The 27,882-nt window shown below is 38.7% G+C and overlaps 1 protein-coding gene across 1 annotated transcript in view; it reads left to right on the top strand.

Moving 5' to 3' along the window:
• IGSF21 (immunoglobin superfamily member 21) overlaps window positions 1–27,882 on the top strand; it is a gene marked incomplete at its 5' end in the record, with an annotated part of 1,235,684 nt that overhangs the window by 1,171,641 nt on the left and 36,161 nt on the right. Inside the window, one exon of the mRNA XM_044061896.1 lies at window positions 24,575–24,613. Coding sequence (XP_043917831.1) covers window positions 24,575–24,613 — 39 coding nt within the window. The remainder of the gene's footprint in view (window positions 1–24,574; window positions 24,614–27,882) is intronic.

Here is a 27,882-nt window from a genome sequence, read left to right as displayed (position 1 = left end):
ATGGATCGAGGCTCTACCCTGATAAACAAGAAGAGATACAGAAGACAATTTTTATATGAGCGAATTGTACTATGGGGATAGTCAAGGATGAGTTAGGAAACTTTAAGCAAACACAGACTGAATACACTACATGAAAAGAGCAGGAAGAGTACTCTGTACTGTAGAAAAATGTACTGGAAGGAGTAAAAAGGTGGCTGCGTAGATGGCGATAGCCAGGCAAAACAAAGACTGAAGGGGAGAGCATAGAAGACTAGGAAAAAGCAAAGTTATTTAATAAACACCTTGCACACCTACAGTTTTCATATAGGAAAGTAAGGATAGGGAGAGTGGGGAGGAGAGACAGGGGGATTGCAACACTACTACAAAAGATACACCCTGGCTCTATAAATGACCCCCCCAAAAAAAGAGCTTGGTTACCAAGTAGGAATCTAAGGAGGCATACAAGACAGAGTGGTACAAATGGAAAAAAGTGACTGGTAGGCAAAATGGTAAATGCATTCAAAACGATAGACCAGAGACTCATATTTGCTAAATGGCTTAACTAAACTGCACAAATAAAAAGTGAAAGACCACTTAATTATATGATTGAACAACCTTTAAAGCATTAACAATCACACCATCCAAATATGCAATTACCACTGCAAATTACTCAGTTGATACTGAATCAAGACACTACTGTATAGAGTGTGTGTGTGTGTGGGGGGGGGCAACCTCTCTGCTCCTTCTTCTTCTTTCGGCTTTTCCCGGTTAGGGGTCACGACAGCGGAACTCCAGATCTGCTAATGATTGGCATTAGATTTTATGGTGCCGAGGTCCCAGCCCGACACCCAACCTTCAGTGAAGGTACACCCATTCAGCATGTCTTTTGAATGCCACTTGACCACAGGGAGGACATGCAGACTCCACACAGAAGGCACTCCAGCATAGAATCGAATGGTAAAACCTCTTGCTGTGAGGCGACAACACTACCACTGCATCACCATGGCTATACAACCTCTAATTACAATAAATATGCTGTAATGGGAGAAGAGTGGCAGCAGCCCCGTAACAGGTACAGCATCCTTATTGGTCAATAAGGTAGCAAATCCTGCGGTAGCTAGAAGCAACACTTTATACAAGTTGTGCATATCCATGGCCTTACTTTTCACACTTCCAGTGTCTGGCACTAAGTGCTGAACAGATGTTACCACTGACTATACAGAAACCCAGAATGCCAAATTACAGTCTTGGGTGTACAGCAAGCTCTATTCAGCACATTACTGCACTTGACAAAAACATCAAGCTTACTTTATTGTTAGCTATGTAGCCATTTAAGGTAAACTTTTTACCCATCACTCTCTGGTTTTCCAATATTTTTAATGCATGCACATGCACTGTTACTAGTACACATCTCACTATGAAAGCACCTATGAATATAGTATACATTCACACAAGCATTCAGGTGTCTAAACTAGACATAGCTTTAATTCTGAAAACAACATTACACTACTGCATACACAGGATTTCCCCTTCTGCTTGCAAAGAACCCTGCCTATATGCCCTTGTGATACTCTGTGTACAACACATACATGGATGATGATGAGCAAGGAAGACAGCCCACCAATGGAATTACATAATTCCATTTACAACCACAATACTATGTAGGACTGGTATTCAAGGAAGGGTATCAGCAAAAGGCACTACATGTCCCTGAAAAAGACTTTGTGCAACACTGTACTTAAAAATCATTTAACAAAAGACAAGGCAGAAACATACTGGCACTGCTTGGATGGCAGGAAGATGTGCAACATTAAAGAATCTGGAAAACTAGAAACACAAGCAATCTATTGGAGAATAAACTGGTAGGCTCATATTGTGAGGGATTTTAAGTATTTCATTATTATCTAGAGTTGCAGAGAGGGTTTGCTGCAGATTTGGGAGCATTTACTCAGACAACATGGCTAATGGCTCCGAGCGAGTTAAAGTGTTTTAAAAAAATGGTTTGCTGTCCCTGTTCCGTAGACCTGCAGTTGACATCAGGTTAGTAAAAATAACACATTGACTGACTACTGGAATTACTCAGACAAGGGGAAAGTTAGCAGTCTTATCTGCCCCAATCCTTCTTCCATGTAAGCACTAAAAACAGGGAAGAGCATACATTCACAGTGGCTTAATCTTCTATAAATAAAGCCCTTTAAACACAGTACGTACTAGCAAATAACTGTAAACTGGCACAGGATGCACATCAATAGAGCACCTTCAACTACAAATCAATAGTGTGTCTGGTCCAAATTCACAACTCACTTGACTTACCTTAAGGCAAGCAAAGCACAGAAACTTCTTTCAGCTTTTCCCGGTTAGCGGTCGCCACAGAGAAACTCTTGTCCGCTAATGATTGGTAGTGGATTTTTACGGTGCCGAGTTGCCAGCACAACACTCAACCTTCAAAGAAGGCACACCCATTAAGCACACACGCAATCAAAAATCCAAAATAAAGTTGCTCTCTGTCCGTGTGGTGAAGAAAACCAGGCCACCGATTCACACGCATCCAGAGAATCAGGAAATAAAGACAGCCAATAAATCCGCCCACCTCTATTTCATTAATGAAAAAAGGGATGAGAGGTGGGCATGATCAGAGTTTTATACTATCGATTGGAGCAGTAGCCAGGGATGTCAGTAGTACGAAAGCATCACTGATTGGATGCTTTAAATAATGATCAGTAATAGTAGCCACTGACTGATCACATAGATGCAGGGGGGAGGGAATAGAAGAACACAGCAGGGAACTATGCTATGTGCTGTGCAAATCATGCTTTGGACTACGGAGGTAGGGGAGGGAATAAATGCTACAGTACTAGTGGTGAGAAGTGGAAAAGAAAGTAAAGTGAGTACATTAAAATTGCACCCTTTATGAGGCTGGCCTGTACGGTGCCCTAGGCGGTTGCCTAGTTCGCCTATGCCTAAGGCCTGCCATGATCAGACTATCCATGAAGTAATAGTCCAGTAGATCAAATTATTTTGTACTATGGCCAGTGAGATAAATTGATGAAAATGCAATAGAATAGAGCTTCATGCAAAAGTCTTGAGAAAGACTCCCTCTGTCTCCACTTGCATACAGTATGACTCCAAGGAAATCACTTAAGGAGACCATTGCTATGATGCCGTCCCCAGCAAACAAACACATGTACTTAATGATTGTTACCAGGTTATAAACAGAGCAGAATAAAAAAGCAGAGATTGCATACTAATAAATTCCTTGATTAGTTATATTAGAATTTAAACTGAAATATTTAAAACAACTTAATAAGAGAGTTAAGAGAGTTTAAAGCTGTAGCCTCAAATTAGACACTCCCATCATGATCATTAGGAATGATGCAACAGAGAAATGAAAAATCAAGCTGTAGTGAAGCAAAAGGATGAAAGATTGTTATGCAGAAAATCTTGGCTGCTGGAAAGTAATCAGTTCAACAGAGTTTCAGCCTATGAAAAAAGGAAAATGTAATGCTTTCACAGATACCAAAGCCAGTGTGCCTTACATCAAGGTGCTCCAGCTTCGGTTGTAAAATTAATTAATTTAGGAGGTCATATCCTCTCATGTGGGTACTCATTTCTTTTACATGTACTTATTGTGCATGGTTTGCAGTGTCTGAAATATTTTGGGGAAGTAATTTGCAATGTCTGAAATGTCTTGGTGAAGTACAGATCACAGTTTTGCTCCGCTTAAGTTAGTATTCAATATTTTAGCTGAACATTGCCTGGTGTGAACCCATTACGTCACAAACTAGTGCCTAAATCTGACCACTTTCCTATAATTCAGTGTTTTAGGTACTAAACAGACAAAGAGCACAAAACTCTTCAGACTATAGAGATAGAATCAGAATATTTCCTAGACATGCAGTCTAGGCGATTACTGAAAAGCCTATCCCAATTAATCAATTGTTCCAAAGCACTTTCTGGTTAAGTGGCTTGAGCAAGTTCACACAGCAGGGAAACATACTGAGAGAATCAGCCTCTATACTACTGGAGGCAGCTTGTCAACAACTCATAGACTTAATCCCTTTTTTAGTTTCTCCAAGTCGTTTTAGTTTCTAATACTATGACCCCATTCCTAAGTCAAAGTATGATTGAAATTCATGAAATTAGTATTGTTTCAATCTTTGATGTTAGCCAGAAGTGCTCTTCGCAGGATCTGCAATGTGCCCAGCAATTGCTCCTTCTGCAATTCATATGGAGTTACATGTATTAGTAACATATCTAAATGCGATTGCAAATTCTTTTTTGTAAGACCCATTGCTCCTACTACTATTGGAACTGTCTGGGTATCCTTCTACCACATTGCTCTTGTTTTTGCCTGAAAATCCTGGGATTTTATGACTTTGTGTCTCTCTAGTCACTAAGTGTAGCAATTTCAATAATCAATCCTACTTTTGTCTTCTTTTCATGGACTACTGTATCTGGTTATCGCACATCTATTTTTTGAACTGTTCATAATGAGTGATCCCATGTAATATAAACTTCATAATTTTCTATATTGCTTTGTGGCTCATGTTTTCAATGTTTTTCAGCTACTTCAATATTATAATGTTTGCACAATCCCCAGTGCAAAAGTCTTGCCACATTATTATGCCTTTCAGTATACAGTCCTTCTTCCATTCATATATCACAACCAGCAACAGGATGTTCAAATGTTTCCAATTCTGTTTTACAAAACCTACATTTGTCTGTTTCTTCCACATGTTCAATGGACTTTGTAAACCAATATGTATGAGGTCCACTATCTTGGGCTGCCAATATTAACCTTTCATCTTTTGGTTTAAATTCACCTCTCCTTAACTATTCCCACATTCGATCCTAATCAATATGAGGTTGTTCCAAGAGTTTTCTATACTTGCAACTGCATTTATACATTTCCCACATTTCTTGCCTTCTCATCTGATCCTTCACCTTATATTCTTCCTTTTGTTTTTTAGCACATTCAGTTACTGCCTGATTTTTATCTACTTCTGGTTTGATTTCCATTCCTGCTTCTGTTAAACTAAGCAGGGAAGTCATCATAGACTTATTTTCCTCATGTTTTAAAACTTTCACTAAATTTGAGCCTTGTGAGGTCAATAGATATATATTTAGTCCTATGATTGCAGATCTATACATATAATCAATTCTGAGGAAGCCCATACCTCCTTCAGAATGGGGACTATATAGTTTAGGTACACACTGATTTTTATAAATCATTTGATAAGCATGAAGCATCCTTCTTGATGTTCTTCGTCTTCCCTTGCTGCAGTCCTGACAACTTGCCTCAGTATTTAACCGGATGTCAGAAAAAGTGAATAACTGTATTTCTTGTGGGAAGCAGATAAGGGATTATCATACATTGTGTATACCTTGTTTCGTTGTTGGTTGCCGCTCTTGTGCTTGATTGTGCTAGGTTAGTGTTTGGCAGTAAAGTCTAGGGGTGAGCAGAGGTTTTGCCAGGAGTCTCTATGGAGTCTCAGGCAGATACTTTACTGTTACAGGATGTGCCCTCTCAGGAGGTAGGCCAGGCTGAGGGGCTTCTCAGGTAACTGTTCTTCCCTCTCTTCCCAAGGTAGTTAGGGCCTCTCCTTCTGTTGCCAAAGCTTCTTTTAGAGGAAGGCCAAGTTCAGCTTCTGTGGGCTCTGTGCCTAAGAAACATATGCTTAAAATGGCAGAAGATTTGATTACTCTGATTAGAGGTTCTATGCCCCCACCTGATAAGAGGCCTAGGGTGGAACAGGAGTTTGATAGTTTTGAACAGTGTTCACAGGCTTCAGAGTCTTCTGTGGAAGACTTGCAAGAGTTTCCTACTTATTCTGATTCTGATGTGGATGATTCCACTCCTTCAGCTTCTCCTCCTGAGGATTTTTCATTTTCAGAGACTCTTCACTCCATGAGGGAGCACTTTAAATGGGAAGGCCAAGATTACTCTGACTCAGGGAATTCTTGTTTTGCCCCAGCATAGGCCCTTAGCTATTCCTCCTGTGTTGAATGTGGTGGAGGATGTTTTGCAGAGGCTTCTCTGAACCCTGATTCCTTGCCTCCTGCTCCTGTTAAGCCTGATAGGTATTAGCTCATAAGTATTTGTTTAAGAGTCCCAGGGCGGACCCAGAAACTGTTTCTCAGGGGCCTAAAGGTGTTAAAGCTTCTGTGGTTAAAAATCCTGTACCCTCTGATAAAGAGGCAAGGGCTTTGGATAGGTGGGGTAAGAAAGTATATACTTCTTCCACTCTAGCCATGAGAGCGTTGAATTGTCAGTTTCACATGCTAAAATATCAAAATTATCTCCTTTCACAATTGAAATCTAAGGTGGATGCTTTGGCGGAAGGTATAGAGTGTAAAGAGTTGCTGGATTTAGTTCATGTGTCTGAACAAGTGGGTAAGCATTCTTTGCAATGTGGTTTTGATGCTGTGCAGGCCTCCTCGAGGGTGGCTGCCACTAGTTCTGTTCTTCGCAGGCATGCCTGGTTGAGGGATCAGAATTTAGCTGAGCATGTTAAGACCAGGATTTTGGATGCTCCTTTACAGTCTGATGTGTTGTTTGGCCCGCCTGTGGAAGCAGTTTTAAAGAAAATGGAGGACAAAGCTAAGTCTATGCAGACTGTTAAAGATTTTTTGCAGGTGCAGCCTCCCAAGTTTTGTAGAAATTGGCCTGCTATGCCGTGGACATATCCTGCTTATCGTTCCCACTCTTGGGGTTGGTCTTGACGTGGTAGGGGCAGGGCTCAAGGTAGGCCTAGATCAGACAGTTCACCTGCTCAGACTTCTGGTGAGGGCAGGGGTCAGTCCGCAGAACCAATGACTTGCCTTTTCAGCTGCCAGTGGACTCTCGTCTGGCAGCTCCTTTGGGAGGAAGATTGTCTCTTTTCAAAGAAAATTGGGATTTAATCACTCAAGACAGATGGGTGCTGGATATCATTCATCACGGGTACAGATTTTATTTCCATACAATGCCCCCTTTCAAAGACATGCCAGATGTTCCTCCTCCACAAAGAAAAGAGGCTCACAAGCAAGTTTCTCAGTTACTCCAGATAGGGGCTATTCAGCCAGTCCCTGTGTGAGAATTTTATTCTCGCCTGTTCCTAGTACCAATGGAGACCAATTTTGGATTTATCTATCCTCAACACTTATCTGGACATTCCCAAGTTCAAGATGTTGACGTTACAGCAACTGTTACCTCTGCTGGGCAAGGATCACTGGATGGTAACTTTGGATCTCAAGGAAGCTTACCTTCATGTGCCCATAAGGCTAAGTTGCAGAAAGTATCGAACTGGAGATTTTCATTATCAGTTCTCTGCATTGCCCTTTGGCTTATCTACAGAGTATTCACAAAGGTTCTGGCTCCAGTGATAGCTTACTTCAGGCTTCAAGGCATTCAAATTTATCCTTACTTGGACGACTGCCTGATTTTGGCTCAAGAAAAGGAACACCTTCTACAGCATCTGGAATATGTCATAGCAGTGCTAAGATGCCTAGGGTATTCTGTGAACGAAATAAAGTCCAGTCTAGTACCCTCTCAAGACATGTGCTTTCTGGGTGTGAGACTGAATACAGCAGCCCAGATGGCCTTTTAACCCCGGACAAACAAAAGAGTCTGTCACTTTACTTCCATCAACTATCTCATCAGTCCGTGCTGACTGCAAGGACAGTCCTTCAAGCATTAGGGTTCATGGCATCTTGTATTCTGGTGCTTCCCAATGCCAAACTGCATATGAGGAAGCTGCAATGGTATCTCAAAATGTATGGACTCAGCACTGCCAAGATTTGGACACTGTCATTCAAATAATACCTTGCCTTCAAAAGGAATTCTTGTGGTGGGCTCAGGAATGTCACCTAAACAAGGGACTCTCTGTGACCCGGCCAGAGGCAGTCAGATTTTAACGACAGATGCCTCGGACACTGCTTGGGAGCTCATCTAAATGGAAAGTGGATACAAGACAAGTGGCCTGCCAGACTACAGCATCTACATATCAACATGAAGGAGATGTTAGCAGTCCAGTTTGCATTGATGGCGTTCAAGGAGTTACTTCTTCCAGGGCAGGTGTTGATTCTGACAGACAACACAACTGTCATGTGGTACATCAACAAGCAAGGGGAACACATTCTTATCCTCTATGCAGGCAAGCAATGATTCTATGGGAGACTGCAACTGACTCTTCAGGCAAGGTTTCTGCCAGGAGCACAGAACTCCCTAGCAGATGTATTAAGCAGACAAATCATGGATCCCCACGAGTGGAAACTGGATCTTCATGTATTTCAGAAATTGACAGTGTCATGGGGAACTCCAGACATAGATCTGTTCGCTTCTCCACTAAACCACCAGCTGCCAAAGTATTGCACAAAGGGGTTTCATCACACAGCTTGGAAAGTGGATGCTCTGTCTTTCAGTTGGAAAAACCTTCATGTCTATGCCTTTCCACCTCTACCTCTTCTTCCAAAGGTATTACTAAAGGTCAGACAGGACAGGCCACGGATGATTTTGATAGCTCCAGATTGGCCTCGGCAACACTGGTACCCACTTCTAAGGAGTCTTGTAAAGAAGCCTCCATGGCCTTTACCTCTGATTCCTCATCTGTTATCTCAGAAGGACGGTCATCTGCTCAATGTCAAGCTTCCATCTCTTCATCTCACAGCTTGGCATATTCTGTGTTGAAGCATGGTAGGTCTCAGCTTCCTCAACAAGTTTTAAATGTGATTATGGAAGCTAGAAGGCCTAGTACTAGGAGAGTGTCACATGAAAAATGGAAGAGATTTTTATTTTGGACTACAGCAAAGAATTTAGAGATTTCAGAGCCTAATTTGAGTGTGGCTCTTCAATATCTTACTGAATTACTGGACAAAGGTTTGTCTTTCTCTTCCATAAAGATTCATGCTGCAGCAATTTCAGCTCACTATGATTGTGACCCACCTTTGTTTATCCTTTGTTCAAGCAGTTTCTTAGAGGGCAAAGAATATAAGACCCATTAGAGCTCCTACTCCTGCTTGGGATCTCAATTTTGTGTTGGAAAAACTTACTCTACAACCTTTTGAGCCTGCAGCTACTGCTGAATTGAAATATTTGTCATGGAAGACTGCTTTTCTGTTGGCTATTACTTCTGCAAGAAGGGTGTCTGAGTTGCAGGCCCTTATGGCAGTAGAGCCATTTTTGATTTTCCATAAGGACAGGGTATCATCTAATCCTTCCTTTATGCCTAAGGTGGTTTCTAGTGTGGCTTTAAACCAAACTATTCATTTGCCTACATTTTTTGCAGATCCTCAAAATAAAGGGGAAAAAATTTTGCACACTTTAGATGTACACAGGCAATTGCGTTATTATTTGAGCAGGACTAAAGATTTTAGGCAGTCTCAGCAGTTACTGGTTTCTTTTGCTTTAAGTTCACAGGGCAAGCCTGTGTCACAACAAACTATTTCTAGGTGGATTGGCTTTTGCATTGCATTTTGTTATTCCCATCATGGCAAAGAGGTTCCAGCTGGGATTAGGCCTCATTCCACTAGGGCTACTGCCACTTCAACAGCATTTCTAAGGGGGGTGGCAACTAAGGATATTCTGGAGGCAGCTACTTGGAGTTCAGTGCATACTTTCTCTAGGCATTATCACCTGCCTATATACTCTAAGACTAGAGCTGGTTTTGCCTCAGCTGTTTTACAAGGCATGTTGTCAGCTCCTGCTACTTTATAATTTGCCAGCCTCCCTTACCTCTGCTTTGGGATTCTACCCAATTGTCAGGACTGCAGCAAGGGAAGTCGAAGAACATAGTACAGTTTTGTACCTACCATAAATGTAGATGTTCCTCCCTCCTTCCCTCTGTGTTTCAGGGTGGTTGTGTAGGTGAGTTTACATGCTTATATTTTTTGTATATATTACTGTATATTTTGTACATGTTTTTTGGTGCAGGTTGTTTTGGGACTTGTCTTTTTGGGTCTTCTGACATCTGGGGCAAGAAAAGACTGAGGAAATGACGCCGGTCTTGCGCATTAGTACCCTGCTCTGGTATTCGGGCCGACTGGGACGCGGACTATACCCCAATTGTCAGGACTGCAGCAAGGGAATCCTCGAACATCTACATTTATGGTAGGTACAAAACTGTACTTTTTCCTGTTCAACCAATTCAACATCTTTTAGGGCCTGTCAGTCACTCCAAAACTGTACGTTAAGACAGGAAGAGCAAATTGATTTATAGCTTGGACTTTGTTCCAAGATGTCAATGCTGTTTTCAGTATTAATTTTAGTCTTTTAAAATATTCCGTACTAAGTTTGTTCACATTTGCTCATGCTTTATTGTTGATCCTTCATCAGTTCACAAATATTTATATACTCCCTCTTAATCAAGTTCTTTTATATCACATTCCTGTCCTAGGATGATGTTTTCTTGGACGTGCAGTTTTCTGGCTTTAAAGGTTGCTTTTGCACATTTATCAAGAGCAAATGACATTCTTATATCTTCTGAAAAAGTTTTGACCACTTGCAGTTGAGTTTTCAGTTCCTCATCTAATGAACTACACAGTTTTAAATCATCCACAAAAAGAAGATGAGAAATCTTTGCACTTTGTCATTTTCTGGGAGCCAAATTGTAGTCATGACCTAATGTGTTACGTCGAGAGCTTAATGGGTTAAGTGCAAGACAAAACATCAGCGGTGACAAACAGTCATCCTGGAATATCTCCCTTTGAATTGTATCCCTGGATAATAATTTGTCTGTAATGATGGCTTAACTGCAAAGTGGTTTGCCACTGTTTCATGTTTGCTATAATGTAATCGATCAGTGTAGGGTGTATCTTATACATTTTTAAGCACTCTTTTATCCATGAATGTGGAATACTGTTAGATGCTTTTTTTGTAATCTATTCATGCTATACTTCAATTCTTCCCCTTTTTACAGTTCTCCATTATGACTTTATTTAACAACAAATGATTATTTGTTCCATATGACTTGCTTTTTGTTACCCTTTTGTTCTATTGCCATGAGTGAGTTTTCTTCTAATTGACTATAAACTCTATTGCCATCAACTTCAGTGTATAGTTTATATGGCATTGGAAGGAAAGTTATTGATCTATAGTTTTTAGGATAGCTTGGAGGTTCGCTCTTAAGTAGGAGTATTGTTTTTTACTGTTGTTAACCAGGTTGGTGTCTGTTCAGTGTGGGCATATAAATAGATCTTACTCATGGCTAAATTTTCATGTAAAGATGTTAATACATTTAGCCAGAAGTTAGGTACTGCACCTGGGCCTGGGTTTTCAAGTTAGGAGCTTTTCTTGACTTTGTTTCAATCTATCTGACCATTATTTCATCCCATTTCATATCCTGTACATTTGAAATTCTTATTCTTCCTCTTTACCTTCAAAACCTTGCTTCACTCACATCTAATATCCCTCTGGGAATGTTCCCACTTCCACCCTACATAGTTCCTTTAGTAAATTACCCTTTCCTCTCTCTCCCCCTTCCCTCCCAAGTTATCAACTCTTACCCCCCCATTCTCTCCTGAGTTAGTTAATCACCATTATCTGTCTGTCTGCCCGTTCCCTCCTTTTTTCCACCCCACACTAAGCCATCTACTTCCCCACCTCCTTCTTTACTTTCTTCCTCTCCTAATCTTTACCTCTTTGCTCACTTCTCCCCTATCTCACTTCCCTACTAATCTCTCATGAAACCTAGGTATGTCTTTCCCAACTGTTATATTTTCTACAATAGGAACAAATATATTTGTAAATGTCTACTTATGTTTTATAATCTCTGTTTTGCATTTTTACTAAATTGTACCTTAAATATCATGTTTATCTGTATGTCTGTATCACTATGTTACTTATATCTTGTCTACTATGTATATTGTCTTTTATGGAGATTTTCTCCCCTGGACTTTATTGAAAATGGCCTCTTCCTGGTCCAATGGACCATCCTGGCAAACAGACTGCAAATAAATAAATTAAATAAATAAATAAATGGTTTCTTTTACTTCTTCTATCCATTTACCATCTTTGTTACGTTCCACGGGATTTTCATAGATATTTTTCCAAAATGTGTCTATTTCTTCTTTTTTGGTGGTGTTTCAATTACTTTTGCCTTGTTTGCAATTCTGTATAAAACTTTTGGGTCATCAATAAATTGGTTATTTCATACTTTTCCTTTATATTTATCTGTATATCTTCTATGTTTTTCTGCCTGTGCTGATATTTTTTAATTTATTATTTGCAATAGTGTAGATCCTGATCTGTTCTGATACTGTGCATTGCTTTTAAAAGTGTCTATCTTTCTGAGTATTTTTGTTGATCTGTTGCCTCTTCTATACTCTTCTAACAGTGGCACTTCTTGTCTTAATTGCTTCATAGTTTTCTTTATTTGAGGGCGGCCATGGTGGTGCAGCGGTTAGCGTTGCCACCTCACAGCAAGAGGTTCTCCGGTTCAATTCTCAGCTGGGGAGCCTTCTGTGCGGAGTCTGCATGTCCTCCCTGTGGTCATGTGGGTTTCCTCGGGGTGCTCCGGTTTCCTCCCACATCCCAAAGACATGCAGTAGGTGGATTGGACACTCCAAATTGGCCCTAGGTGTGAGTCTGTACATGTGTGTGCCTTCTGTGGAAGGTTGGGTGCCAGGCTGGCAACTCAACACCGTAAAACTCCACTGCAAATCATGAGTGGACAGATGATCCGCTGTGGTGACCCCCTAACCGAGAAAAGCCGAAAGAAGAAGAAGTTTTCTTTATTTGATGCTTCCATGATGCCATTTGATTTCTCCTCTTCCTTTCCCTTACTGCCCTGTGTTTTTGTGGTAAGACTTTATCTGTTATTAATTTAGCTGCACATTAATATATACGGGTCTATATCACATAGTCGAAGTGTCAAAACTTTGACTATGTAAATATTGAACCCAAAAGTTCGAAAACTGAAAACTCTGAACACTAAGAACAGCGATTTTTTTCCAGGGAAAATCACTGTTCCATTACAAAACACAGACACATGAACACTACATACTGTTTCTAATGTGGGGGGTTACACCCCCCACATCCCCCTACTTAAATATACCAACTCTGAGATCGCACCACAGTGTTGGAAATAGCAAAGTCATGGAAACGGCCCACCAAATTCTTTCCCTGGGAAAGAATGTGATGTTCCATGGTTTTGTTATTTTTAGACTTCAAACTTCCCAGTTTGAAGTTTTGGCGTTCGGACATTTGCACATTTGGACTTATGATATACACCCAGTATATCCTATTTACTTCTGTTATATGGTATGAATTCATAGAAACAGTCCTAATTACTGTGTTAATTTGTTTTATCAAGCTTCTAACTTTTTTGAGTTTTATTGACTTTCTGTAGTCTATTTCTTTCATTGAACTTAATATGTCTATCTATCTCTATTAAATCAAGCAACTCTTCTCTTAAATCATTTTCTTCTAAACTGAGGGCACATTTTTTGTTCTTCATTTCCTGCTGGCATTCTGCATAAAGTTCCAGAACATCTCCCTGTACCACATCCTCTTCAGTTTCATCCTATGTCATCTGTTGCTCTTTCATATGGGAACTCAATGACCTATAACCCCACAACACTGATTGTGTCAGAGATGCCACATTTTCCTCTGCGTTCCTTTGCTTAACAACTCCAGCTGATCTTTTGTACTGGTTTCTTATGAAAAGCTCCAAAGTATCTTCATATGGCAACTGATCAGATGTTTCCAGATCCACTGGTTACTCCTTAATTTGGGGATCCATTGCTCTATCCTTCAGGTAATCCATAACTTCAGTTTCTATTTCTTTAACTTCTCCTTTACTAAACCTCTTTTCTACTTTCTCCTCGCTTATGTTTTTGTACTGTAAAATTTTCCATATCAGGATGCCTTTGCCTGTATTTTTCTTCAAATATCTTTGGTGTTGCTCTTTTTGTATTGATTAATATTGTTTTCTTCTTTGCATAAATATTGCTCCATATCAATTTGTTTTTATTTCCCATGTCCATATTTTTTCTTTAGATGACTCCTGCTCCTCCTATTTCTCCTTACTTGAAGAACTCATTGTTTTATCATGCTGTGATATAACTTGTGTTAGACTTTCTACACTAACTCCTTCCCTTTGCAGATCTTCCATATTTCAACTTCTATATTTTAACTTCTACTTTAATGATCTTCTGTTCCTTGTTACCTCTTTGTGATCTTATTTTTGTATTGTAAAAATTTCCATATCTGAATGCCTTTGCCTTTATTTCTCTTTGAATATCTTTGGGGCTGCCCTTTTTGTATTGAATAATTAGGCTTTCTCCTTTGCATACATATCATACCAAATCAGATCTCTATTTCTTTCCAATGTCCATATTTCTCTTTATACCCTTCAAATATTTCTAGATTGTGTTCATTATATCTTTGCACTTCCTCAGTCACTTATTTTTCCAAATGACCCAATGTTTCTTGGTCCATATAATGTTCTTCATACATCTATTGTATTAATGAAAACACATCTTTACTTGAAGCCTCTGACTGTTTCTCTTGTGCAAGTATCTTTCTTTCCTCTTAATCTTTTTGTATATCTTCTGTCAGGAAAATCTAGGCTTCTTGCATAATAGTAACAATACATAATTTCTTTCTTATCCTCAATAGTCTACTCTATTATCTTCATGGCTTTTTTTTTTTGTCCTATCAATTTTTGTAATTTTTGTGAACTACTTCCTTCTACAACAGGGGGCCGTCCTCCCCTAGGCCTGGCCTAGCCCCATTGTAGGAATGTTTCCATGTCTTGAGTATTCTACACTGTAATTTTCTCCAGTCTTGGCACCAGTGCACCTACGAGGATTGGGTGCTTTATCCTGGGTCTTGTGCACTCGGCTATCTTTTTTTATTGTTTAACCTACTTCTGTCCATGGTATATGCTATACAAAATGCAGTCTATATATCAGTGTTGTTTTGGTGTGATTTTGTGAAAAACAGGATCCACCTTTTGAAGGTACTCACCTAGACTTGAGGATGAATTCAGTTCCAGCAATACTACTCTCCTTTGCTTGCTGATGAATAATAAGGTGTGTTTCACATTTGCTTTTCATTGTGTTTCTCTACTTTGTGGCTACTATTTACAATGCTACATATACCTCTCCAGGTTGTGTCAGAAACAAGTTAGAGAGTTATTAGACAAAATTATAAAACATCCTTTTACTGTGTTTTTCATCTATAGCAAACAGTGAGGCACATTAAGTGGCTTAACTGCTTTATCTTAAGTACTATTTTTTTATTCCTGTGATGGATGTCCTCACACTGCAAAGAGATGTCACAGATGGCTGGCACTATTATTAAATTATGCCATGGTCTGAAGTCTGGTATGCCCCAATAATCTATGCTGTTTTTGATGTTCTGTGGTACATTTTAAAGCATTTTCCAAGCTTTTATGGTACCTCCCTCTCTACTGAATGTTTCAGCTGGAAGGTAGGTCCATTTCATCTACAGATAGCCTCTTTACCTACAAATTATAGCCACTTGGACTGTGTATACCACAGCTGTCTAAAAATGCAGTGGCCTTAGCAATGTATTTTAGCTTGTTACATACACACACATGCACACTAGCTGTGTCAAGCCAGATCAATGACTGCTTAACATGACAGAAGAGAGTCAATCATTTTCATTGATAAACTGCTTGCATTTACACATTTTTGACTGAGTAAATCTTAGATGACTGATTGTTATATCTGATCAAGTATAAAAAATGTTAAATGGCCACAGTAATGTATCAGATAAAGCCTTGATTTTGAATTTTTTTCTCAGCAACTAACCATCAGATGTCATCAGCTCCTTTCCTCACTCCTCAGGTCTACTAGACATTTTTAGCCTCCCCCAGGCTCAAATTACCCATGTCATGGACAGTGAGAAGATTAAGGATGCTGGTGCAGTATCATACAGCTGCAAGAGACAGAGTGTTTCCTACCCATCTTTTCTACTTCATGGCAGTCTTTCCAGCTCCACAGTCATTACCCTCAGGAGGTGCATTCATTCTTCTCTACATTCACAACCTCCAGACTACATGTCTCATAGCTTATGCATGGAGCTTATCATTCTTGTGTGGTGCTAATTGCAACAAGCCTAGACTTCATCCCACCCCTGGGATGAGCAGCCAACATTAGCCACTTACTCCTATCCTCCCCCTGTGACTCCTCAGTACCTGTACCGGCAGTCAAACATGAGTTGTCTGGGGCACAGTAAAGGTTTTATCCTTTTGCACCACAGGGCCACTGAGTTCAGTGATAATCTTGTATCAAAACTGAATCCATCTTTACTCTGGAGGAGGCATTCAACAAATGTTAACATTATTAGGGTAGTTTTGATGTGACTATTGTAGTTGAAATGGATAGCTACTATTTTGTCCATTGCACTGTACCAGTTGTTTCAAGGCAAGCCTAGAGAAATATTTGGTCAACTATGTTAGTCACAGTTCATCTAAGTCATAGGAATATGTTTGTATATGCACCACAGAAATATAATAGTCTAGCATGCCTTTCTTCCACAAAACAGCCACTTCCTGTGTAACCCCTGTGATATCAGACTGGTACAAAAATGAAAGAACAAACAGAACACAGTAACATATTTTAACTTGTTCCACACAAAAGGAGGAAAGGCCAGCAAATGTAACAAACTTATCAGCAAAAAGACAGAAAACTGATCAGGCAGTCAGTGAAATAACAGAAAAACTTTAATAAAACAATAAATGCAGATAAAAGATTAGCACCTTCGTACCTTCTCAGGGTTCTTCTTCAGATCTAGACATATTTAAACCATTCTTAGCTTGAATGCTAGAGTCTTAAATCATGTGAATTTAATACAGGTCTAATTGGTATAAAGTCATTTAACCCTTTTCCAATCGTAGCTTGTAAAATAGTCATCCACTTTATTTCAGTACACTCAGTGCGTGTTCTAATGTCTCCCCCTCTTAAACCAACTTTACACAACTCAATGACCATAAATCTAAAACTATGGTCACTCTCTGCATGTATAACATGCTTTGAAAGTACATTCCTACTATCACATTTGTTAATACAAAATAAGTGCCCTTTAATACGATCTCTCAGACAGTGATTTGTCATACCAACATAGAAAGAGAAGCAAACATCACATACAGCCAAATATACCAAGTATTTCGTAGCACAAGAGGTATAAACATTAAAATGGTAAACCTGTGAGGTGTCAGGATCCAAAAGATGACTGTCTGGTCTAATATATCTGCAAACATTGCATCCCTGCATGGAAATGTCCCAACTTTCTCTATTCTAAAGTTATTCTGTATTTTAACCAAAGGTTTATAACATAACGATTCTTTTATAGACGTATCAGAGTCACAACGAAAAAAGATTTAGTTCATGTCTTTCTCAATGATACAGCATGATCTTGAAATGTGGTTGTAGGAATGCACTTTCGAAGCATATAATGCATGTAGGGAGTGACCATAGTTTTAGATTTATGGTCACTGAGTTGTGCAAAACTGAGGGGGAGACATTAGAACATGCACTGAGTGTACTGAGATAAAGTAGATGGCTATCCTGGGCTTCCAGTGCTAGTCATCAGGAAGCTAAAAACCCTCTCCAAATATTGGCGGGTCACCTCAATGCAAAACAATCCTACAATCCCCTTTCAAGGAAAACAGTAAAGTATGTCTGCTGAATAATTCCAACAAGAAAGACTTTCTATTGACTGTACCAAAATATAAATGTTATACCCAGGCCTGAGCTAAGACAGCCAGCAGCCTTTGCTTCCCCTTCTATATTACCTTCACTATCTCACCCTTCCTATCTGTATAGATATCCCCTTTGTTTTTCTTTTTTTTTTCTCAGTTTACAGCCGTATAGTTACTACCTGTATAGATACCCCCCTTGTCTTTCTTTTTTTTTTCTCACTTTACAACCGTATTCTACTATTTTTACTCCCTCTCAATCAAGACTACAATACTTGAATTGCCCATGAGATGGCACCCAAATTCCTGACATTTTCTACTCTTACCCTTTTTTCTCATGATCAACTCCTTACCTCAGTTCTTAACTTCAGTAGTCCCAGAAGTGCTATTTAGCTGTCTCTTTTGTTTTTTTCCTTCATTTCTACTGTCCAAAGACACCTGTCTAGTCCTCTCTCTCTTTTTTCTTTTCCCCTTCATATCTATAGACTATAGACACCTTCTAGCTCATATTCTATTCCATTATACCACTAGACATACCCTAGCTGATTGTTTTTCATTAACTGCTCCAGTATCTGTTTCTACCCGCTCCGTTCACCCTGCGGGCTCACTCCTCTCCCCTCCCTACCCCCAATTCCCACCCACCTCAGGGGTCCTACCTTTATACTTACTAACCACACCTCTTCCTCTTCCTGTTACTCTCTAACCATACCCCTTCCTCTTCCCATTACTCTCTAATCATACCTCGTGATCTTACCATTTCCTCTTCAAAGACACTCTTTCCCACTATCTTTTCTCCTAAACATTCTCCTGTTACCCAACTCCAGTAATACTAACTTCTCACTATTGTCCTCCTATCACACCACACTCTACTCACTCTCTCACCTCCTCCCAATACATTTCTATCTTCTACCTACAAAGACCCTATATCAATTCATATAATGAATAAACAATCCATCCCATCCTTTTTCACACTCTTATTCACACTCTCACTACTACCTTCTTTAATCCTCACCCATCTATTCACCTCATTTGAAAACCCACTAGACCCAAACCAAAACTACCCCAAAAAAGAAACCAACTCTCCAAAATCACCTTTCCATTTTATTCATGCTAACATAACATCCTCATCTAACTACATACTTCCTAAATATCATAGAACACTACACACAAAATACAACAATATAAACCCCCAAAAATGTCTATCTCTATAGCAGATTCCCTACCCATACTGTCTAAGCCTACTACTTTCTTTAAAGGATGGTGACATTCACCCTAACCCAGGCCCCCCAACAACTCCTATCTCTCTCCTCAACCTCAAAGAATTACCTACCCAAGCCCTATCCAAACCAGCTAACTCCCTTTTAATTGATCGTCTTAATATACAAAGTATAAAAATAAAGTAACTCAACTCCAAGCTCTAACTGTAATCTATTCCTTTGATATTCTCTGCTTAACAGAAACTTGGTTAAAACCTGCAACCAAAGACAATGAAATCATCCCACCTGGATATAATATCCTGAGACTAGACCGAACATCCAAGAAAGGTGGAGGGGTTGCTGTCCTATATAAATCTAGCTTACAATTAACCACTCATAACTGTAAACCACCTATAGACTCCAGTGCAGAAATTCTTATCTCCAAACTTCTTCTTAACAATTCCAAATCCATCTATATTATCTGTATATATCTACCTCCTGGTAATAACACAGTGACCTTAGAAAATATACATTGCTGGCTTTGCCAAAACCTGCCTCAAGAAACCATTATCCTAGGCGACACAAATATTGACTGGACCTGCTTCTGCAGCAGCCTCCCCACAAACCATATAAACCTATATGGGTATTCCCAAACCATTACCTCCCCTACCAGGATAAATAAATCTAACAAGAAATCTAGCTTATTAGACTGGATTCTCATTAACCATCACCCTCACATTTATGACTCAGGAACCCTCCCTGATGATTTAAGTGACCACTCTCTTACCTATATCATCAGACATAAAATCAACTTTCCCTCCCCAACATCTGTTAAAAACATCAGGTCTAAAAAGTACTTTAACCCTGAACTGTTCCAGATGGAACTAAGAGCATGCAACTGGTCACCCTTACAAAACCTTCCTTTAGATGAAGCCGTTAGTTACTTTAACTCCAACTTCCTTGCCATCCTCAACCACCATGCCCCAACCAGACTAATTAGAACTAAAACCAAACATGCTCTATGGCTCTCTAAAGAAACCAAACATAAAATAAATTTAAGAAACAAACATTGGGCAAAATGGAGGAAAACAAAAAACCCTATAGACCAACAAATATTTAGACAACTAAGAAATGAAACTAAGAAAGCTATAATATCTGACAAAAAAAAAACTACTACCTGCAATCCCAACAAGCTAGTCAAAACAAGCCGCAGAAATTCTGGTCTAGTATCAACCAACTACTCCATCCAGGGCAATCCACTACTCCAAACCCTCAAAACACTGAACACAAAAAAAACAATACATATAGCTAATGTGTTTAATAGCTTTTTTACTGGTGCTATACAAACACTAGCTAGTCAACTATCACCTAACAACTTCACTCTACCTTCCGATGAATCATCCCCACCCCTTACTTTTCATTTTCAACCAGTCCCAACATCATATATTCTATCCCTTCTACAGAAACTGAAACCATGCTCACCCTCAGCAGACCAACTACCTGCTAAATTCCTACAACAATCCGCCAAAGCTATTGCCTATCCCATTTCTATCCTGATCTATAGAACTATTACTGAAAGTTATATCCCCAGGTTATGGAAAATTTCCCATATTATCCCCCTCCACAAAGGAGGACAATCCATTGAACTCTCCAATTACCGCCCCATTGCCCTCCTCTCACCTCTGGCAAAGATCATGGAAAAATGCATTCACAGACAATTACTCAACCATCTAACACAAAATAACTTACTAGCCAACTGTCAACATGGTTTCAGACCATCACCTAACAACTTCAGGACAGGAATTTAGCAGGTAGTTGGTCTGCTGAGGGTGAGCATGGTTTCAGTTTCTGTAGAAGGGAGAGATTGTATCAACAAAAAACGCAATCTAAACAAACTCTCTTCAGCACTATTTATTGACGTGTCTAAAGCTTTTGACATGGTAAATCACAAAATTCTCATCAAAATACTGAAATCCCTGTCACTAGATTCATCCTCCATAAGTGGTTCCAGTCCTACCTCGATAAAAGACAACAGGCCGTACTTTGGAATAAGTCTCTCTCTACTCACCTGCCTGTCAACCTGGGTGTCCCTCAAGGGGCCATCCTTGGACCCCTATTTTTTTCCATATTTATTAATGACCTTCACCTTGCCATCCCCCAAGCTACATGCATACAATATGCGGATGACTCTACACTGATATGCTCAGCCCCCTCCTCTTCTGAACTTCTTTCTCTTACCCAACAAGTATTTAACACAGTTGAGCAATGGTTCACACATAGATGCCTTGTCCTAAACCCCAAAAAGACTAAACTCCTCCTTTTCTCTCCTACTATGAAGTCCCCCCATTGGATTTCTCAGTTAACTCTACCAATAAAACTATTATATCCCCTGAACCAACCACCAAACTATTAGGTGTCACCATTGACAATAATCTGAACTTTGATACCCATATGAACAATACTATAAAAACTGTCAACAAAAAGCTAGGCTCTCTCTATAGGATAGAATCCTTCCTCCTACCTTCAGCTAGAACCACAACAGCACACACTCATCTAATCTCTTCTCTTCTTTATGCCTCACCTATTTTTACTAACCTATCTAAAAATAATTTTAGCAAATTGGAAATGTTTTCAGATTTGCAACAGGCAACCCATTCAGAACCCATCACTGCATTAATTTAAAGCAGCTGGGATGGCTTGAACTACAAAATCTGATTAAATTCCAACTAACTATAGCCCACAGCACTCTTTACAAACCTTCCAAAACTCCTATTCTTTCCACACTAATCACTCCCTATAAAAACCTGGAATCCTTAAGGTCTTCTCAGAAACTTCTAGTACATACCACTAAGCCAAACAACAAGGCTGGTGACTCCCTTTTTTCTAATATTGTTGGAAAAGCCTGGAATCTCCTCCCAAATGAACTCTCCACACTTCTCTCATTATCCTGTTTCAAAAACAAATTAAAAGTGTTCCTCAAAACTTACTGGTTATGCCCCTGTTCAAAACCTGACTCGTCTATGTGTCTCTAAATACTTTGCTCTTCCTACCCCGTCTACTCATTAATAGCAACTCCTTCCTATTTAATCTATTATACTATCTATCTATAGAATACCTTGATTGTATTAGCATCCTATGTTATGCCTGTATTCTGCACTGTAAATATTACTGTGATAACCTCTAATAGGTACTGTTAATAGGATTTATTTGTCTCATGTTTCCTAGTTGTTATTGTGTTAATTTCATTGTCCTGTCTTGGAGCTTATCTCCCCGGGCCTCTACTGAAAATGGACATGTATCCAGTTAGACTAGCCCAGTCAACAAATGTAAAATAAAATAAAATATTTTACAAGCTACTAGAGGAAAAGGGTTAAATGACTTTATACTAATTAGACCTGTATTAAAGTCACATGGTTTAAGATGCTAGTATTTAAGCTAAGAATGGTTTAAATATGTTTAGATCTGAAGAAGTACCCTGAGAAGGTATAAAAGTGCTAATCCTTTATCTGCATTTATTGTTTTATTAAAGTTTCTCTGCTGTTTCAATGACTGCCTTGCCGGTTTTCTGTTTTTTTGCTGATATTTTGACTTACTACTGTCAGAAATATACACACACACATACAGTATATCACTTTTACCCCAGCCCTAAAAGACAGACAACTGTTATACAATTCTCACATTTGGATGTGAAAAAAGTGCAAAATAATAATAATAATCACATCAGTGTATTCAAGTGTGTTGTTCCTCGACCATAGACCTTTTAGGCACACCACTGAGGTTTAATTGTGAGCAGAATTAAGGAAATAGTGAATCCACTTTCACCACCTCCACACAAGCAATAGCATCCTGATTGTGCACATATCTGATGTTTTATTGTGAGGAAAATAAAAAAAAAAGTGACTACAGTGGTTTTAGTCACGTACACACAAGCTATGATGACCTTCTCTGCATACCTCTGTGCAGTGCCAGTTTTACAATATGTGGAATCCAAAGTAGAGACCCCTCTCTATTCCTGTGTCAACATCTATTAATACAGTTTGGTGTGTGGAGGCCATTAGGCTCTCAGATGCTTTGAGGGTCTAGATGTTCTTTGATATATTTTATGGCTCATTTTTGAAAGGTAATGAGTTGTTAACTTTATTTTTTTACTGCTACCTAGAAAGGGCATGTATGCTACAAAAGAATTGGCTATGTCCACAGAAATAAATTCAAAATCCCGAAGTATGGAGATTTTGAATTAGCGCTTCTGGCGTTGTGGTGTGTGAATGGTAAGATGTGAGTTTGGGTATGTATGTATGTGTATGTCTGTTGGTTAGGGGCTTTAGTGTCTGTCAGTGTGTGTTTTGACTGTGATGAGTGTGTGCGAAGGTGTGTATAATGTGTGGGAGTGAGTTGCTTGTGTGTGTCTGATTGTGCGATCTCAGAGTTAGTATATATAAGTAGGCACAGCCCCCCAGCTTATCTGTAGTGCAGGATATTATATTTGAGTTGGGGGGGAGTGGTGTATATGTGTTTGTGTGTGCTGTATCTGTAGTGTAGCATCGGGATTTTGAATTTTGCAGTTTTAGGGTTTCGGTGTTTGGTGTCTTCGGCTATGTAATTTCAAAATACTGAAATTAGGGATTTCATTATTTCGAAACTACATAGTGAATCTATATATATATATATATATATATATATATATATATATATATATCCATGCATACATACATATGGTTATTTGACACTAATTTGCACAATGTAAGTTAACTGTAATCTGTTTTGAGTAAAGGGCTATTTGGGCAAACATTTTATTGGCCATCTTCTGTGTTGTTCAAGCAAATCAAGTGATGGGGCTGGAAGTTTGTGTATGAGTGTACTTTAAGATTGGGATAAAGGTTAGATAAGGGGATAGATTTAGTGTGTGTGTGTGCAAGTGTGAGAGATTTAGGGTTAGGGTAAGGATTAGGAAAGGGATAGATTTAGTGTGTGTGTGTTTTGTGTGTGTGTGATGTGTCCCAGCTGTCTTAATAAAGTAGTGGTGTTACAGAAAAGGCTTTTATAAGGTAAGCTGTACAGCTACAGTTAGGGGCAGGGTTAGGGTTAACACTTCTTACTAAGGTGGAGCAGGCGGGATCATCTAACATGCCAACCAGTCATTATGTTACCATATATATATATATATATATATATATATATATATATATATATATATATATATATATGTATATATATGTGTATATATATATATATATATATATATATATATATATATATATATATATATACACATATGTATATATGTATGTATGTATGGGGACAAGTCACATTTATCCACAGACGGACTTTGTACCCAGCAGTTAAAACCACTTTATTGACTGTGTACACCTCAAATAAAAAAGTTCAGTACAATGCATTGTGAATGGAAAGTCATAAACTTTGTATGATAAGGCTATATTGATACAGCACTGAAGAGTAAAATACACAGCAGTCATACATTGTGCAGACTATGTACTTATATATGAAGTGTACGCATCCTGTGATGTAAGGCAGGCAAGCATGCTGAATTATATTTGTGTGGCTTACTTCAGTATCATATCTAGTGTTGACTCAGTATTGACTGTAGGGACTTAGTTGAAATGTCAGACCAAATGTTTCCAAAGAAATGTTTTTACTTTTAAAATAAAATACACATTAATTTAAAGATGCATTTTCAATTTACATTTTTTCCTGGTTTGTATTTTAGTTAAGGTTTTCTTTTTTATTTCTTTTTAGAAAATCCAAACATTCCAAAAGGAGCAGAAGAATCCAATGGTATGTATAATATTTATGTGTTCTCGGTCTCTCCTCTTCCAAAAGTTCACTAATTTTCTTTTCTATCTGGCAATAAAGTTCTCAAACTGAATGTGTATAACTCACAAATGGCTTTTCAAGGATTTTTCCTAAGGACAAAGAAAAATAAGGCTTTTACAAATGGCAGCATTCACTGTCAAGACACAGGGATGGTATCCCTTGGCAAGCGGATGTCATTTAGAGACCAGTACTTGACAAGCAAATCGGCATCCATGACAACAAAATAAAAAAATACTGAAAAATTCATCAATTCATCCATGTTTTCAAAAGACACATTTTTTTCTTTTAAACAATTATGTAGTTGAATAAATATAAATGTACCTTCATCCAGTATACATAAATAATTCATACATCCATATTTCTTGTTAAAAGTGTTAAAGAAACACACATACTGTCTTCATACTTTGATGTACTTTCTCACATTAACTCCATTGCATTGTCACATATTTTTCTCTGCTCACTTTGAACCTTATCTACTCTACTATATGCTGAAATGTCTACAGACATATATTGCATGAGGCATAGCAACTATAGTGAATGAAGGAAGAAAACTCCCTTCATAGTATTTTGTCTAGATGACAGCTAAGTAAGGAGTATATGGGATTATAATAAATTGTTTCTCTTGTACTGCTATAGACAAAGATATGTTGTGTACACCCCTCATACTAATGCTAGAAATTGAGTTTGTTTTTTTTCTTTCAACCAGCACCTTACTAAATCAATCAACTTGTAGTTCTAACAAGTAAAACGACTAAACTTTGGAAAGTACAGTTGTATAAGATCTTAGCATAACAGTAGATGTCCTACTTGAACTGTTGCAGTATTCTTTACGGTTGGGATATCCTGTCAAGGATAGCCTAACACCCAACAAGCATACCAAAGCCTTTACACCTTCCAGGCATTGTATGTCAGATGTAGGTCCTACTTATAAGGCATAAGGTACATATGTGACATGTAGACATCTATTCCTCAGAAATGCAGTGTCTCAGAAGAACCACAACAACCTCAGAAATGACAATAACATGTACTTCCAGGAAGGGAAGAAGAATGAGAAAAGGATGGAAAAAAGACCCCTCAGCCAGAAGGAAGACAGCAGAAGGTAATAGGGGACATGAGAGAGGGACAGAATACTGCAAGAGTGAGAAGTAGGACATTTACTGTTATGGTAAGGTCTTCCCCAACTGTACTATATCCTTCCTCATCACTACTGCAGTTTTCCAAAACTAAAATCCACGAATACAACAGCATGGATTTGGCCAGATGAAACTTTAATATTAACAAAGAACACACAGAGAAATAAACAAAGTAGGTCAGTAAGTGCTTTCACATGGATCCACCATGCTTCCTCAGACTGTCATAACATCACCTATAAAACCTTTTCTTAAAGATAGGAAGCTGATACACTAATTATTTGTTGATTACTTATATATTAAAATGAAATGCATTTTTTATATATTTTTATATAGTTTTTAATATAGATTGCATATTTAAAATAGTATAAGTAAGTTATATACATATAACAAGTGTTTTACAGTGTGATTGTCTAACTATTTGAAATGTTTTTAGTTTTAAGTACTCAGCTTTTTAGTTAGGCTGTAAGTGCAGGATGTGGACATTAAATGATAGACGTTGTTGCTATGACAATTGATTTAATAATTAAAAGAACCTGTAGAAGGCTTTTTCTTTAAACAGATGATCAATGTGGGTGATGTTATGACAGTCTGAAGAAGCATGGTGGAGCCATGTGAAAGCACTTACTGACCTACTTTTTTTTTCTCTGTGTGTTCTTTGTCAATATTAAAATTTTATCTAGTTGAAGCCGTGCTGCTGTATTTGTGGATTTTTGTTTTGGATTTTTATGGACTGACACGAAGAGGCTTTATTTATGACAGTGACATCTTTTTTTCACTATTGCAGTTTTGTTTACTCCTGGGAAAGTAAAACAGCTACTGGAAGGTATGGCAGGAGGAAGGCAGAGAAGAGCCCTCCACAAACCCATGAAGGATGACCCTGGCAGAACTTTCCCTGGCCTTGGAAATGGCATGCAACTTATAATGTTTGGTAAAGGAGTGAACAGAAGACCGAGTAGCAGCTTTCAAGATGGATCTAGTATTCAGACCCTAGAAAAAAATACCAGAAGATCCCACTGCCCTGGTAGAATGAACACAAACAAAAAAGGAAAGCTGCTTGTCAAGAACAGAAAACCAAAAAGAAATCTCATTAGAAATCTAGGATTAGATGATATGCTTAGACACCACCAAACACAATTTCCAGTCATTAAAGGAAACAAAGCTACTCAGATTTCCTGATATGTTTTGTCTTTTCTAAGTAATATCTGAATTGTCTGAGTAAATCCATGGTGTGAACAACTCTCTCATTTGTAGTCTGTGGAGAAAGGAAAATGAAGAGAGATGAATAGACTGATTCAAGGAAAAAATCATTAACCACCTTGTGTGAAGGACTGGCATGAAGAGACATCCAGTCCTTGTGAAAAAGCAAAACATTAGGAAATGCCATGAGTTCTTGAAGTTCAGAGAGCCAATTGGTAGAAGTTAAGAGCTGCCAACAATACAGTCTTCCAAGTATAATGTTGTAAGGAAATAGAAAAAGCATGCTCAAAAGGGGACTGAATAAATTTTTCAAGATCAAGATGAATGTCCTAAGGAGGACTAAGCTTTCTTGGAGGACTGATGTGAAGTGTGCCTTTTAAAAATTGTTTGACTTCAAACCTAGAAGCTAAGCCAAAGGTGCCTTCAGAGACATGCAGGCAGAAATGACTGACAGATGAACTTTTACAGATGAATATGCCAAACCAGAATTGAGCAACTCACTCAAATAAAAAAAGACCATAGGGACCCCACAGAAAAAGGGCCCCGGTCATGCTACAGACGGTAAACAAAAAATCCCTTTAGTTTAGTCACAATAGTCACAAGATTGTGGGTGTCTCCCACATAATCTTGTGCATGACTTGTAATAGCAAATTAAGAGGGTGATAGGCATACAGAAACACCCCTTTCCAAGACATAGACATGGCGTCCACTTTTGAAGCCAGAGGACTTGGCACCCAGGAACAGAACTGCAAAAGTTGTCTTTTCGGAGAGAAGGCAAAATATCTACCTGCGGAGTATCCCACTGATGTACAATGCCCAGAAGCACCTCCTTGTGAAGCATCCATTTGTGAGATTTGTCCTGGACCTGCTCAAAAGTCTGTCACCAGACTATGCTATAAA

This window comes from Protopterus annectens, chromosome 2.part0 (assembly GCF_019279795.1).
Source record: "Protopterus annectens isolate FY-2018-M chromosome 2.part0, PAN1.0, whole genome shotgun sequence".
NCBI lineage: Eukaryota > Metazoa > Chordata > Ceratodontiformes > Protopteridae > Protopterus > Protopterus annectens.
This window is presented reverse-complemented; position numbering and strand designations above follow the sequence as displayed.